General features: G+C 48.2%; 1 protein-coding gene across 2 annotated transcripts in view; it reads right to left on the bottom strand.

Moving 5' to 3' along the window:
* The window catches only part of WSB2 (WD repeat and SOCS box containing 2), an 18,564-nt gene extending 1,655 nt beyond the window's left edge, over positions 1-16,909 (bottom strand). Inside the window, exons 1-8 of one of the 2 annotated variants that reach the window (XM_032309549.1) lie at positions 16,801-16,909; positions 9,947-10,115; positions 5,107-5,351; positions 4,815-4,946; positions 2,369-2,469; positions 1,077-1,249; positions 269-379; positions 38-145 (exon numbers count right to left, since the gene is read on the bottom strand). In XM_032309549.1, coding sequence (XP_032165440.1) covers positions 38-145; positions 269-379; positions 1,077-1,249; positions 2,369-2,469; positions 4,815-4,946; positions 5,107-5,351; positions 9,947-10,115; positions 16,801-16,813 — 1,052 coding nt within the window. In that variant the 5' untranslated portion in view covers positions 16,814-16,909. Of the gene's footprint in view, positions 1-37; positions 146-268; positions 380-1,076; positions 1,250-2,368; positions 2,470-4,814; positions 4,947-5,106; positions 5,352-9,946; positions 10,147-16,800 lie in introns of those variants that run through there. The other variant, XM_032309548.1, reaches the window with a different exon arrangement.

The following is a 16,909-nucleotide window of genomic DNA, read 5'->3' as shown; positions in this document are numbered from 1 at the left end:
AAACTGCTCTCCATCTGCTCAGCTATCAGACACATACCCTGTGGCGATAACTCCACCATGTGGAAAAAATGTGCAGCAAAGACCATTGGTCATAGGAGCAAATGCGATTGGAGTTTTCAGTTCCAGGGCCCAGATCCTGAGGAGTCTGGACGAGAGAGAAGAGAAACACTGGCACGTTAGTAGCTGTGAGGCCAGCCCCAGAGGGGGATGCTACAGTTACTTGCGGGGACTTGCTCTGAGGCCACACCCCCAGATGTCTCTTTGTTACCTGTCATCTGCCACCGTGGCGAGGTACAGGCCTTCGGGAGAGAAGCACACAGATCTCAGGGAGCTGATGTGCACATCACTGTCCTCCACTGGGGGGTCAAGCTGGGTGTGGCTGTGGAAAAAGAAAGAGGACGGTCGGCCTGGGGTGATGGCTACTCTCCACCCTCTGTCCTCACTCCGGTGCTGGGGCTATGATAGCTCAAAGACCTGTCCTTACCCTCTCCGGAAAACCTCGGGAAAAGCAGACTAGGAGAAAAAAAAAAAGGCATTTCCTAAGTGTCTGGCAGAAGGGGCTGAAGGGTTACTCACACTCCCTGTGCTCATTTCCTTATGCAAAGTAGGTCAGCCCTCACTTTAATGCCGCGGTACAAACTGAAAGTCTTTTCTCGGCTGAGATACATGATAATTATAGGCTACCTATTATTTGCTTCAGAAAACAACAGAGACAAAGAGAAAAAGATGCAAGTTTGTAAGAACACTGAAAATTCATTTTGGAAATACCAGTTTCGGTAAGAGGATCGTTCCGAACTTGTTACTACAGTTATTAGTAAATGGAAAGAAAGAGTCACTTCGAGGTTTCATGAACGCTGAATCCAGAGAAGTACACACAGCCTCCTACATCGGGAGCCCCGAAGGCCCTCTGGTCTAAACTGAGAATCTAAGTGACAAAGAAGAGCCACAACGTGAGCTCCCCACGCCTTTCACCCAGCACCCCCCGCCCCGGACCCTGCGCGGGCCATGCCTAACCCAAGGCAGCTTTCCCATCAGTCCCCCCGCAACAAGGTCCAAAGGAGAGACCCCGTCCTTACTGGAGTAACCTCAGCCTCTCGCCAGTATAGGGGTCCCACATGATCACGTTGGTGTCATAAGAGGCCGTGACGAGCAAGGCAGAGTCGGGGGAGAAGTCACAAGAGACAACACTGCTTTGGTGGCCTTCTAGCTTCCGGATTAATGTGTAGGACCGCATGCTCCACAGAAACACCTGTGCAAGGGAACAGGTGCCCGGTGAGGGGCAGCAACAACGGACAGTGAGTGAAGGACACGGCTATGCCAGGCGAAGGCAAGCTCTCCCCACCCCCACTTTCATACTGCTCTCCCAGAATGCATTATAGGGGCTTGGGGAAAGCTCCAGGTCTGAATTCTCAAGGCACCTGACCAGTGCACAAGTTCAAGGAGCCTGGTCTAAGGGAGAAGAAACCCAGCCAGCCTCAGGAAGTCTATGGGCTGAAATGTGTCCAGAGGCTTTGCAGTTCTGCTTCTGAGCCCTGTTTGCAAAATCACAGTGTGTGCCAATAAAGCACTATGTGGTCCTTTCAGTTAAAAGCAAAACCAGGGGTCAGAGGTAAGCTGCCAGGCTTCCAACAAAGCCGTGGCACCTTGCCAAGCCATTTTATACCATGTGTTCACAGAACGGTGGGAACCTGCCCCACAGCTGTACATACGTCTGACACAGTTCACCTGAAATCTTTTTGAGAATCATGAAAAATGGGATTTTATTTTGTTCCCTTGAAAACACACCGTCATGTAGTTCCAAACCCCAAATGAATGATTAACCACGAGGCTGTTCCACACAGTGAACTCTTCACTTTCTGAGTCAGTCACAGCAAAGCGCTCGATGCAGATGTGAGATCAGACACACATACTATTCCCGGCTTGTTCTTGGGTTTATAGTACTTTCTTAAATGACAGGCCGGATTTCAGAACAAAGTTCAACAAGTAAGTGTACATTCTGATTTGAAATGGAAATCCCTATTACCCAGGTTCACATTAAATGGTTCAAAGGAGGGAAATTTGGATCCATACACGGGAGCTGCAACTTTTAAAATCTGAGACTCCAAGGGGAAAGGAAATCTTAAAAGCACATCTTTACCCCATGTTGTAAAGGCAAGCAGCCCTCCTCCAGTGATGAGGGCTTCACCTCTCGTGGGGTTTGTGTCCACACGCAAATCAAAAGAGAAGCGTGCAGGGGGACAGCCCTGCCCGGCAGCATGCCTCCTGCACAGGCTGATCTGGAGGCACCGGCCTTATTTACCCCGTTCAGACCGCCCGGGCTCACTGCACTCGGGCAACGATGGAGGTGGAACCTGCCGCTGGGCCTTACCGACTTCTCTCCAGCAGCGGAGCACAGCATGCTGCAGTCCGGGGAGATGGAGCAGCAGTACACCCACTGCAGGTGGCCCGAGAGCACCTGGATCTGTTTACCTGCACAGAGAGGGGCGCACGGTGAGCCGGTTCCAGGAACCACGTGGCTGCTGGACCGGAGGACCGCAAGCCATGGCCCACCCACCCGGCATCCCCACCGGGTTCCCTATTGGCTGAGCCCAAAGGCCCACCTTTTTAACGCAGAGCAAGATGCCAGATGTGTCATTTAAACACCTGAAGTCTATTCATAGGAGAGTGTAATCCCCAAGTAGATCACTACCTTCTGTTTCACCAAAACCCGCAAGATGGGCGGGATAAAGGCTGTGCGCACATCACACCTGACAGATCCCTCTGATAGCAGAGAACATTCTTTTCTTTCCCCTCCCACCCCAACCAGCTCTGGCACTTTGAAGCATCCTTCCAAACGCTGAGAATGTTTTAGCCTCACTTCTGTCATTCACACTCCTGTAATGGTCTCCCCGCTTCTCAGGGGTCCCACTGCACCCTCTCACCCCGACCAGGTGTCTGGACAAGTGACAGTGCAGAGTAATGAGGGCCATGTGCGCTGCGGTCAGGCGAACCTGGCTTTGAACCCCGACTCCACTGATTACCAGCACCTGCCCCAGGGCCACTCACAAAATTGCTCCAGTTCTGAGTTTGAGGAAAAAATTAAAGGCCCGTCCATTAGCATAAAAGAACAGGTGAATATATAGAATATGTCTATCCCATTGATTCAGATGGTATTAAGATTTAGATTTTCCATGATTTGTGGAAAGAAATGTGGGGAATATGAATCATTTTTTGTGGTACGATGACCCCAAACTTCATAAAAGTAAGTGTCTTAAGTGTCTGAGTAGGACACTGAGGGCAACATGGAAGGCTCTTAGCATGGGTCATGAGGCTGCAGAAGGACGCCAGGGAAGGCAGCGGAGGGGCGGAGGAGATGGGGAAAGAGATCTGGCAGCGGGGTTGGGGGGGCAGTGAAAACGAGTATTAAAAAAAAAAAGGAAAAAACTTTTCTGAACGTAACAGCCATGCAGATGCATGTATGTGTCTGTGTATGCGTGTATGTTAAGTATATGTAGTATTTTTGTAGTAAGTCATGGTTTCTTCAGCTATCACATTAGAGCAGTACCAACCCCTTCCCGGGGGTGCTGTGAGTACTGAACAAATTTAGGCAGGATGGTGGGGCAGGGCCCGGTACCAGCAAACACTACTGTATCCCCTCCCGAGAAAGCCCTAGTATACTCGCCCACCCCCGGTCCCCTTCAGCTAGTCCTGTCTTCCCAATCACCAAAAGATTTTAAAGTCACTTCCAGAATCTTCCTTACATGGTGGCAAGCTGCCTCTGGATACTCATTACAAATGGTGTTGCCTTGGAGAAGCCTTCCCAGTCAGCAAACCTATCTCATGACTTCAAGTTCTGCAGCTAAGGGCAGAAACTACCAGAGTTCTCTTGGTGACCAGATGCCATCAGAAGAGGACACCACAAGCACCTGCATGGCAGTGTGACAATCGTCAGGCTGGATTCTCAGAGGGCAGGAGTTGGTCCTCTCTCGTGGCTGTGGGAGCTGGCACAGTCACGGCTAAGGCAAGAGTACCAGTGCCTTCACGTCATCAGAGGCAAGTGTGCCTCTCTATCAACCATCCACATTCCCATTTACCCCTGCCACCCACCCCCTCCGGCTTCTACATCCCTGCCATGTGGGGAGAAAGGGCTGGCAATAAATTCCTCTTCCCTGTGTCACAATTCTGGTTAACAATCATTACCAGAAAAGTATGGGCCACCTCTGCATCCAGTTCTGCTCAAAGGAGAATTCCACAGAAGTTGACCCTCTCTAGCTAAAAGAGTTCTTCTGGGTAAAGAGTCCACTTCACAAAGAAACTATTTCTAACAGGAAGTAACCAACATGGACAACTTCCTCTAGACTGGTGGTTCTCAACCCGGGGAGACTATGCCCTACACGTGGACGGCGGGGCAATGTCTGGAGACATTTGGGCTGTCACAACTAGAGAAGATACTTCCGGCATCTAGTGGGCAGAGGCCAGGGATGCTCCTCAACAATCTAGAATGCACAGGGCAGCCGGTAACAAAGAACTAGCATGCCCAAAATGTCAACCATGCCACGGTTGAGAAAACTTACACTGCAGCATCTATTTTCAATAGAAGTGATTATCAGCCAGGGTGAAAACTGATTCTCAGTAACCAAAAAAAACCTTACTTTTTTAAATATACAAAGCATAAATATGCATTCAGTGCATAAATGAATGATATATTTTTGGTATTATGATTAGAAAAAATGTCTTACGAAGGTCCTTAGGAAAATCAGTTGTTCTGGATAAAAGTGAGAAATGGGCAGAGAGAGTACTTTTGGAGCTGCCCAGGAGTTCCGTCATTTGCATACCATGTTTATTCAGGTCCCAGATGCGAAGAGTCTTATCCCGAGATGCCGACACCAAAATCAAACTGCCACTGGGTGTGAAGCTCAGATCTCTCACTACATCTTGGTGGCCGGAAAGATTCAAAAGCAGGAGCCCTGGCGTGGGAGCAGGAGCACTTGGTCAGTGGGAGAGGCAGATACCGGTCTGCTGGACATGGCTACACCCCTGAGCCAAGTGTGGGGCCGGCAGCCTCTCTGGTCCCTGATGAGAACATGCATGCACCCTGGGACCTTGTCCCAGCCAGAAATGACTTACCTGTCTGTACCTCCCAAATCTTGATCTGCCCATCGTTGAGTCCCGTAGCAAGGATCAGGCAAGAGATATCTGGCACTTGGGGATGGTGGCGTGCCCAGAGCTTCCTGCCGGGTGGAGAAGACCACGGGCTAAAGGCCAAAGCCCAGACAATTTGCCCACAATCCAGAGTCTTCTCCTTCGGGCTGCCTCGCCCTTTTGTATCATTTTTGCTGCTTCGGCTTTTGGCTTCAAACCCTTTAGGGATGCTGGAGGAAGCAGAGATTCCTTAATGAGTTAAAAATCGTCACCAAGTCAACCAACTACTCAATCCATGATATCTAAGATACTAAAGCTCTAGAAATAAATTGGGCTTTGGTGAATTCTGGCGTGACTTAATTTCGTTTTGGAATTCACGTAAGAAAGACTTCATTAGCCTTGGTACATCCCATTCGCGATAGTCCTGCGAAAGGGTGACCTGCCTTGTCGGGTAACTGGATCACAGAAGCTCCAGGGACTCAGAAAGTTCTCTCAGGTTTGATGCATGGAAGGAAAGGTGCACTCGGTTTTTCCCGTGAGGAAGAAAGCCTGCTGTGGGTCTGGAACTAGGACAGAACTTAGAACTTGAACACCCATCTGCTGCTCCCCTGCCTGGCGAGCGCCTAGCTTCGAAAGGCCCAAGGAGCAGGAAAATAAATCCTTTTCTGGCCCACACAGTTTGCTTGGTACAAGCTGATTTCCACCTTCACTTGCTATGTTCCAACCTATTAGTGAGGCTCTCTCCCTTACTTTTCTGGGTCCATGCAGCACAGGAAGCGACCAGCAGGGAGATCCAGGAGAGAAAGCCCACAGAACTGGGCAGAGCTACACTGACCTCAAAGACCCCTGAGGCCCATTTTACATTCTACTTATGGTGAAACACAGGCCCAGATAAGCTCCATGAGACTCACTTCCTGAGCTCTAGGCCCTGCCCACCACTCTCCTAGCAGACCACATCTCAGAGCCTTGAGCAGTTGGACAGCCCTGGGATTCAGCCCACACGCTCCCAAGTTTCCCATCGGCAGATATCAGTGCAAGTATTAAGTCCTACTTTTCTGTGTGACCCTGACCCCACGCTGGGGTGTATCAAACTCAGGGAATTGAAGACACTGAAGCTGGCGCCCAGTTCCGTGAAAAATCCTGTGTTCGATGTGTATGTAACTGGACCTCGTTATGCATTAGACTTGTTCCCCCAAAGTTGCAAGTAAATCATGTTTCTGCCAAGTGTGTGGTTGAAATATATTGAAGAACTGTAACCAAGCTCACCAAGAATATTAGAAGGGAGGAAGTGAGGCAAACATAGGCTCCATCAGCTCTAAAACTCTATTAGTCCACATCAGAGCTTGGCAAGTTATGTCCAGGCTAGCATTCTGTTTTTATAGATAAAGTTTTATTGGAACCACATTCATTTGTTCACATGCCATCAACGGTTGTGTTCACACTGTAAGAGCAGAGGGGAGGAACCTTGACAGAGACCGGATGGCCCCCAAAGACAAAAATCTCTACCATTGAGCCTTCAAAGGATACATGCTAACACCAGGTCTCAACGGCCCAGTGGAGTTTGAGAACTTGTCCTGACAAACATATGAATGTGATAATGACTGCCTCTTTAACTGACTCTGCTAACTCCCCACACCTCACGGAGCTGCAGGGCCTTGGCACAGGGGCCTGAGTCGGCCATTCCTGCAGGCAGCACGGAACAGGCAAGCCACAGGGAAAACCGTAGGACAGCGGGGTGCCACTGAAGCTACAGTTCTTTTATTGTTTTTTTTTTAATAAAACCCTAAATTCTGCATCTGAATTAAAGAATGATCTGGAGCTACTTTATACCACAGGAATTAAGGCACCTCTGCATATTAATTAATTTTCATATCATAAATTTCATTTCTCTAGAAAGAGACACTAAACCCTCCATTTTTAGGGGTAGAGTTAACTTTCCTAGGGTCACGAAATCAGGGGCCGAACTGGAACTAGAACCCAAGCCTTGGGTATCCCAGGCATACTGCTCGCAGGATCCCCTGGGCCTGTGAGTTTGCCAAAGAGGCAAGGGAAGAGTTACGTGGGAGGTGGGGTGTGTACACATGGGGACGGAAGAGCTAAGTGCAAGGCAGAGTCACTGGGGGAATTTAAATTCAAGTTTCTAAAAACTGTATTTCTAAAAGTAGTACAATTATTTGGTTAGTACGAATTATTCACTCAGTACCCAAAGCACTATTATTTTTTTTTAAATGTGTAACAATCCAAACAAGAACCTAAGGACTTCAGATTTCTCCTTTTATAGGACTTTAAAAATAACATTATTTTCAATCATAAAAGTAATAGAGAACTGTGGGAAAAATCTGGAAGTGAGACAAATAATAAAATGAAAATTACCCATACTCCTAACACCACTCTAACCGCAGTAAGTATTTCACTGTAAGTTTTCATTTGGGCATATACACATATATTTTTAAAAAGACAAATCTGGGATATTACATATATGGCTTCATAGCTTACTATTTTTATTAAATCTTATAAGCATTTTCCTAAGTTATTATTCTTTAAAATGTGTGATTTTTCCCTAAAACAAGTAACTTTTCACATAACACATTGAACAGTAACACTTCTCTCATTATATAAAGCAACAGATACACAAAAAGGATTAATACTCAAATTCCCATTTTCTCGAGTTCATACTGGACAAATACATTTACCTATAGTCCTACAGTCATGTATGTGTTTGAATATAAGGGTGATTATTAGGAAAACAGAATGCCCTTTGTATGCTTTTTAAAGATTCTTTTTCAGACCATAAACCTGGACCGGACTGGATATAAAGTTGAGGCTCTTGCATTTAGAGTAGGAGATCAATAAAATAACGAAAGCCCTTGGCATTCTCATTACATTGATAAGAATGAATAATGAATTAAGAATGAATTAAAATCACGATTTTAAAAAACCAAAAAAACAAAAAACTCGGGGCGCCTGGGTGGCTCAGTGGGTTAAAGCCTCTGCCTTCGGCTCAGGTCATGATCCCAGGGTCCTGGGATGGAGCCCTGCGTTGGGCTCTCTGCTCCGCAGGGAGCCTGCTTCCTCCTCTCTCTCTTTCTGCCTGCCTCTCTGCCTACATGTGATCTCTGTCAAATAAATAAATAAAATCTTTAAAAAAAAAAAAAAACTCTTCGATGGCTACAAAAAATGTCCTCTGGCAATGCCATGAGTTCCTTACTGTCCTCTCATCACCAGATTCTAAGGGATTTCTGGTTCTCACTACTACAGAGCTAATTCCGTGATGAAAATCAGTGTATGGAAATAGATGACCCCATTTCTGAGATTCCTAGTAGCGGGAGGAACGTTCTCAAGGTCCTTGATGCATACTGCCGAACAGCCAGACTGTAATCCCAGCAGCACCGGGAGTACCCATCTCGGCACGCTCTTGCCGGCCGGACTTCTCATCAAGGCAGCTTTCAGACTGAACTGACAAAACACTTGAATCTAACGTGCGATTTATAAGAACTGCCCAAAGCAAAACAAAGGAGACCCTCAAGGGCAGGGGCCATGTTTGATTTATTTCAAGTTTCCAAGCCCCTAGGCTCTGTGTCAGGCAAAGATTTCCAACAGATGCTGCCTGAGCCCTGTCCTGGCTGGGCCGTCCGACATGGAGCTCATAGCACTCAGACACGGGGCCCTGCCCAGCCCAAAAAAAGAAACTAGTTAATAACAGAAACTAAATTTGGTCCATAAAGGAAAAAACAAAAACCAAACTTAAATATGGGCAAAGGATATGAGCGGATGTTTCTCCAAAGATACAGGAGAGGCCCAGAAACACAAGGTGCTCTTCGTCAGAAGCCATTAAGAAATGCAAATCCAAACAATGAGATGCCACTTCCTACCTTACAGGATGGCTCTGCTAGAACCAAAAAGCCAGACAAGTGCTGGTGAGGGGTGAGGGTATGGGGGGATACGGAAATCTCACACACCCGCTGGTGGGACTGAGAACTGGGCCAGCCACCTTGGGCACCAGTCTGTTTTCCAAGCACAGAAACACCACAAGCCTATGTCCACGCCAAAAAAAAACCCCAAAACAAAACAAAAAAAAAACCATATGTAAATGTGCACAGCAGTATTATTCCTAATAGCCAAAAAGGGAAAACCACCTAACTGCCCAGCAACGGACAGATGTGTACACAAGGTACGCGGTCTCCGTACAATGGGATATTATTTGGCAGTAACGGGAAATGACGTGCTGATTACAGGCTGTCCGAGGGAGGACTGAAAACATTCCCCTAAGTGCAAGAAACCCGTCAGAAAAGACTCCACCGTGCACAATTCGATGTATATGAAAAGTCCGAATAAGCAGACCTATGAAGACAGACCTATGAAGACAGAAAGGGGACTCGCGGCCGCTCAGGGCTGGAGAGAGTGAGACTGGAGGGTAACAAGTGAGGGATGCCCGGCTGCCCTCTGTGGCACTGCCAGTGCTTCTGAGATTAATCATGGTGAGAGGTGCCCAACTCCCTGAATGAACTAAAAGCCACTGAACTGTGCACTTCAAAGGCGCGGATTGTACGGTATGTAAATTACATCTCAATAAAGCTGCTAAAAAATAACAGCAGGGTTAACATGATCTCCACAGAATCAACTTTCCCACGTACAGACCGTGGGGCTCTGGAAACCCCCATGATCCATTTCTGAACTGTTGGCAGCCATTCTCTCGCTCCTGTTCCTGGGGGGAGGGGGGGCAAGGGGAACCCCCAAAGGGCAGGGAATCATGTGGGAAAGCGCTCCAGGTTCCCCATCGTAAGGACTCCCTCGTTCCTCCAAGCTTGCGGGTACAAGAACTTACAACTGCTCCTCCAGCGGCCAGGGGATCAGCTTGACGATGCAGTGTCCTTGAGACCAAGCGAACCAGGAACCGTCTGGAGAGAAGGCGACACTCCAGGTCTCACAGCTGGACTTCCAATCGAACTGCTGGGGGCGCCCCGGCTTGAGTTCGGCCAGCAGCAGCGGCTCCTCTGAGACAGGAGACATGCTTCAAACAAACGCCTGCCCAGGGGCGGGGGTTGGGGGGGAGGGTAAGCGGGAGCCAAGCTCCAGACCACCTTGCTGACTCAGAACCCGGAAAGCCGCTGTCTCCCCAAGGGTAGGGGTGATACTCTGGATTCCGGGAGGGAGTTGTCATTTAAATGACCTGTGGCAATAACAGTAGCCACAGGCCACATTCCAGCGCGGTTACTCAGCCCTGGCTCTGGCCACTGCTGGTTAACCATGACTCAGAGTAACCTTTGTGCGAGTGAACCCAGTGAATGGAGGCCTCATTTTCCTATGAATGCCTGAAGAGGAAGAAAGGAGAGCCCGCCCAGGCTGGGACCCGGCTAGATGGTGCAGATAAGGAGGCCTTCCAGTGTATTTAAGGTCTCCTCAAAAGAACCTGCCACCAGAGGCCGGTGGCAGCAGCCACGTCAGAAACTCAGCGGCTCCCTGTCGCTCACCAGCCTCCACCCCCATCACCAAGGCTGAAACGTTCAGCACTTGCCCTCTTCTCCCTGCCGCTCAGACCTCTGGATCTGGCCTCCCATTTCCACCTCTGTTCCGGTTTAAACCTTCATCCCAATCTTGCCCATATCTGAGACTCCCCTGATTTTCCTGTCCCCAGGAACCCTGCTGAAGCTAAAACACATACCACATCGCCTCCAATGCATTCCAAGGCTCCCACCTGCGTCCACGGTAAGGGCAGCGAAGCCTGGGCCTCCTACCCCATAGCATGGGCCTCCCCTCCTTCCCGTGACTTCTGCCCACGGGCCACACTCCAGCCGTGGGGGTCACCTGGCTATGCCCCAAGTAGGTCGGACTTAGGAGACTCCCAAGCACGTATTCTCATCGATACGGAAGCGGAAATGAAGTCCCACCCTGCTGACTTTATTTTCTGCTATAATTATGAATTTCCTTCTGGCCCGCCAGAAATCAAGCACCCTGTTCATACACCAAAATGATTTCATTCTCGTTTCTCTTAGGGCCTAGCAGCGCCTCGTGAAGAGGAGGTGCTGGATTGGGATTTCATCTGCCACCTGACAGGCAGTTCCTCATTCCAGTCTCCACTCCAATGGAAGGTTCTCAATGGCTGACAAAGCTCTTAGGTTAAAGGCGTTCAGAATCCGTTTTTTTTTTTTTTTGCACTAATTAGGATACTAATATAAAGACTGGCTTCCACTCTGAATGAGGTCATTTCCTGATGTCTATGTTCCCCATCAGTGGTTTTGTTCGCGACCTTGACCCTTTTTATACCTTTAACCAGAGAGATACTAATTTAAACAACCCTATTTCATGGGACGTCTGGGTGGCTCAGTTGGTTAAGCAGCTGCCTTCGGCTCAGGTCATGATCCCGCTGTCCTGGGATCCAGTCCCGCATCGGGCTCCTTGCTCCGCAGGGAGCCTGCTTCTCCCTCTGCCACTCTGTCTGCCTGTGCTCACTCTCTCTCTCTCTGACAAATAAATAAAATAAAATAAAAAACCGTATTTCATTTATTGTACGACACACATTTATAAAACTTCTCCCATTTTGACCTTGCCGAAATCGGGATGTGTCTTACAAACGAATTTTTTTAGAGTTAAATAAGCATATTTTTTCTTGGTGATAAGAACGAACCATGGTATCTTGGGTTTAATGAAACAGATGGTAAACATGCATATATAGCGAGATGCCTATCTGTATACGATATTTACATATATATATATAAAATACCTCCTAGGATATGCATTATAAGATGTGGTTATTACCTTGTTTTATAAAATGAATGTGTTGCTGAAGAGTCTGTCTTTAAATAGAATTTTAATCCATCAAGCCTTTGGTGGCTTTGCTATTTCGAGAAAAGTTAACTAAGTTTCCTTTGCAAAGAGAATATTCATTTCCTGAGGTTCTATGTATAAATCTGGGTTTGAATACCTTAGGTCTGTCTAAACTGGCATTTCTATAGGCCCAGGTAATTCTCCTGAAATCTGTACATGTTTGTACATGGGATCTTTTCATTTATAGAATTACTTGTCTCTAGGAACATACTCCTTTGGATGGGAATATCTGCATGGTGAGAAGTTATTTTACATTTTAAATCCAGAAGAGGTCTCTCAGTGTTGCCCAGCAACCCTGTGGTGTTGTCTTCATTCTCATTATTCCTAGATATTTTCTTGCGGTGACCTAGCCCTAATCTGTCAATGAATCCAGTGGTTCTCAACTGGCTGTGTCCCCTGGGGACAGGTGACAATGTCTGGAGACATTCTGCGTTGCCAAGACTGGGGGTAGCGCTACTGGTGTCCAATGAGAAGCAGCCACAGATACTGCTGAGCACCCGACAGTGTGCACAGGGCAGCCCCCCACAATGAAGGATTATCTTGCTTAAAACGTCGGTAGTGCCAAGGCTGAGAAATTCCGATGTAGTTAAACATTAAATGATATCGACTGCTCCCGAGGTGCATTTTTATCTACTGTCTTTATTCCACCCTGATAATACACTTGGTTCACTACCTCTACAACAGGCACATCATTAGCTACCACAGCATAGCTATCCTATCCAGGAGGCACTGAGCAATATAAAGAGGGGTTCTCCCCACTTTCCTTCTTTTCTTTACTTCCCAAACCAAACCCATTCACAAGTCTATCAAGGCTGTCTCCAAAAGGCCTGGCAAACCTAATGTCTCTCCATCTCCATGGCTACTATTCTAATCTATGCAAACCATCTCACCAATGTCAACTCTGGCTAAGCACCGCTGCAAGTGCTCTCCCTGGCTTCCACGCTACACCCCAACCTCCAATCCATTCTCACCTCCTAGAGTGATCAGTTTCAACCACTCTTAAAATAAAATTCAGGGGCACCTGGGTGGCTCAGTGGGTTAAAGCCTCTGCCTTCGGCTCAGGTCATGTTCCCAGGGTGCTGGGATCAATCCCAGCATCAGGCTCTCTGCTCGGTGGGGAGCCTGCTTCCTCCTCTCTCTGCCTGCCTCTCTGCCTCCTTGTGATTTCTGTCAAATAAATAAATAAATCTTTAAAATAAAAAAATAAAAAGGGGCGCCTGGATGGCTCAGTGGGTTGAGCCTCTGCCTTCGGCTCAGGTCATGGTCTCAGGGCCCTGGGATCGAGCCCCACATCAGGCTGTCTCCTTGGGGAGCCTGCTTCCTCTTCTCTCTCTGCCTGCCTCTCTGCCTACTTGTGATCTGTCAAATGGATAGATAAAATCTTTAAAAAAAAATAATAAAAAAATAAAAAAAAATTCAAGGGTGGCTCAGTCACGTGAGAGTCTGCCTTGGGCTCAGGTCATGATCTCAGGGTCCTAGGATCCAGCTCCGTGTGGGACTCCTCACTCATCCAAGAGTCTGCCTGTACTCTGTTTTTCCCTCTCTCTCAAATAAATGAATAAAATTCAAGCTCCTTAACATGTCCTTGATGTCCTGCATAACCTGGCCTCTGGCTTTCATCTCCCACCTGGGCTTATAACTCTCCCTTCCCTGCCCCTGGCTCTATCTAGCCTTCACTCACCCCTTGACTGTGCTCAATTAGTTCTGACCTCAGGGCCTTTGCACCAGCTAGTCCCTTCACATGGAATGCTCTTCCATGACTGGCACCTTCTCTTCATTCAGTCTTGGCTCAAATAACAACTCCTTCAAAAGCCATTCTCTGACCCCAAGTCAATCTCCTTCACAACCCTTCCTCACATCATGTTCTTTACAGCACAATTACCATTATGTAGCTATCAGTCTCCCCTCAACCAGGACATCACTTCCACGGAGGCAGGGACCTTGTATGTTATCCTTAGTGCCTAGCAGAATTTTTGGCAGAGAGCACGCAGTTGGTAGGTATTTGTTGAATAAATATACATGGTAGACCTCTTTATATATAAATAAAATAAAGCCCCTTAAACTATTATGTTTCCTATGCCAAACATTTCACATGAAATGCTTCTTAAACATGAGCCATACCCAGATTTCACACTCTATTTCTGTGATTTGGAGATTTAATCTCCTGCTATTTCAGGCTCAGGAATCCAGGAGCTAAAAGAAGAAAAAACTCAGTGACTCCTGTCTCTTCATTTCTAGAACTAAGAAAATTCTGAAGAGAGTCTGGGCCCAAACTAAACTTGGTTGCTGGCGGAGGGGGAAGGGGGTGGAGAGAAGCCATAATAAGTGCAGAACTTAAAAAAACAAAAACCAGAACTTAAAAAATCCCAGCTTTTATCTGGGATTGTACCTGCCGTGGTGCTTCGTGGTGAAAAGGCCCACAGATCAGGGTTTGTAGTTAAACACTGGGATGTATCTGGATGACGAGGCTGAATGGAAAGATATTATCAGCTTCTTCTGTGCAAGGAGATTCGCTTGAACACAGACATGGAAGCAACGGACTCCAGCCAGCAGGAAGCCTGGTGATTTGTCCTGCCTCAGTCTTGACATTGGCTGTTCCATCGGCTGGGAAAACTGCACGGGAGGCCCCAGATCCTTGTCTGACTGCTCCATCTCACCATCCAGGTCTCAGTGTTGATGTCACCTTCTCGGAGACCTTTCCTCTCCCTCTCAGTTCAATGTTCTTTAGGGGTACCACTCACTCAGCTTGTCATGATTGCTTACTTGCTTTTACACATTTCCTGCCTAGCTCTTCCCCACCCTCACGCCAAACCTCCCTCTCTGCCCACTGCAACTGACCTCCACTGTCCAACACAGTAACACTAGCCACACTTGACCGCTGACCGTTTGTTTGCAAAATACCAAGTCTGAAGGGAGATGGGCTGTTAGGTATGTAACACACACCATATTTTGAACTTAGTACCAAAAAAAAAAAAAAATCTAAAATAGATCAATAATTTTGAGTCCATGCTGCAATGATAATATTTTAGTGGGATTGACGTGATGTTAATATTTAGGTGGGATTGATGACTACAATTTTAAAATTGGTTTCACCTGTTTTGCTTCTTTTAATGCAGCCACTAGAAGATTTCAAGTTGCAGATGTGGCATTATTATTTCTATTGGCCAGCGCTGGCCTACAGAGTGCCTGGCACAGAGTAGATACTCAATAAATATTTGTCCAAAGAATAAAAGAATTCTAACCACTGCGCTGAAGATATCTACTGTTGGCCATTGTAATCCCATTACAATGGCCTTTATTCAGTTTCAAAAGAATGTAAAAGTCTCTGGCCTCTTTTTTTTTTTTAAACAGCAACTTGGCAGCTCTCAACAGCTCTGCCCACACCCCAAAACACAGCCGTCAATCATTAGGGAAAACTCAGAACTGGAAACAGATTCCAGCTAAAAAGGGAGGCTAGCTACAGATCGCTTTCAGTTTTAACTATAAGGAGTCAATGGAAACAACAGCGGAAGCTATAAAAAGATTCACATAAGATTCAAACAAACAGTAGGGGCCATTTAAAAAGTGGTAACACACTCACTGAATAGAGAGCCCTTATCTAGATGGGAAGCCTGAGAGAGTTGCCTCCACACCATTTACTGAATGCCTGACTACAGCAAACAAAGAAATGTCATTTCCCAAATTAAAAAGTTACACCACCCCAGGGAATACCCCGATCCCAACCTACCCACCCACAATCCCCGGCTCCATCAAACTAGCCAGGGAAACGCAAACATCAACAATCAGAATTCTCCAGAGCAAGATGAAGCTTGAAACTCACTGGAAGAGTACCAAGAGATTTCTGGAACAATTCTGAACCCTAGGCCTTGACCCTTCTGAGAATTTTCCCTTAAGAAACTGCCTTTAAGCATGGAGGTATATTCAAGAGTTGGAACTCCCAGAATAAATCCCGAGTCCACCCCAAATTTCTGTATAGGTAGGGTTTAGAGGCAAGGTGGTTGAACGGGAGAAGACGGAAGGATAGTCTGGAGGTTTTGTCTTTGCCTAACAAGCACACTGAGACTACACGTTCATTCGGGCTGACTCTCCCAAGTATATCCGACAGTCTCAGACTTCCCCAGTTTTCAGATGACAGCTGTTAACAAGGACGGAGGCATGCACCTCACCCATCAATGTCTCCTAAACTTGCCCTATCAGGCATGCCTGCACGGATCAGCATCCCCAGCCCCACCCCACCCCACCTCTACGAATGCCTCTCCGCGGGGAGAGGTTCGCAACAGATTTTTTTTTTTTTTTAATAGGTACCCTTGCCTTATGAATAGGCAAGTTTGGGACGCTCCCCACTACCCCCTGGGGCACGTACTATTATTATCATTTTGCAGATACAAAACAGACTCGGGTTAAGTGGCCGGTGCGCGATCACACCGCTGGTAAGAGGCAGACCAGACTCCCACCCAGACCTGCAAGTGCGTCACCTGGCACCTGGGCACCCGCCCCCCGGGTTATCACCCCCTCAGGGCCTGGCGCATCCCGCGTACCCCACCCGGGCGGAGGCGTCGGGCCCCGGGAACCCCCCACTGTCCTGGCGGATGGGGATCCCCGGCACGCAGTGGCCCGTGCTCCCCCGTCCTGTCCACCTCAGGCGGGAGACGTGGTGGCGGCCGCTGACAGCGAAAGTGAAACAAAGCTGGGCGCCCGGCGCGCCCCCCGCCGCGGGCCCGCGCGGATGGCCCAGGCCCCCGCGCCCCCGCCGTGCCCCTCCCACGGCCGAGCCTGCGCCCCCGCCCGCCCCCCCCTCGGGAGAACGGGCTCGGCCCCGCCCGGCGGGAACCCGCGCACCCCCGCCCCGCTCACCTCCGGCCTCCATGGAGGACGCGCGCGGCCCCGCGGCAGGCGGCGGGCGCCTCAGCCCCCCGGGCCGCCGGCCCTCATGCCACCCCCACGTCGCCCGCCCCCGCCCCCG

This window comes from Mustela erminea, chromosome 13, assembly GCF_009829155.1.
Source record: "Mustela erminea isolate mMusErm1 chromosome 13, mMusErm1.Pri, whole genome shotgun sequence".
Classification (NCBI taxonomy): domain Eukaryota; kingdom Metazoa; phylum Chordata; class Mammalia; order Carnivora; family Mustelidae; genus Mustela; species Mustela erminea.
This window is presented reverse-complemented; position numbering and strand designations above follow the sequence as displayed.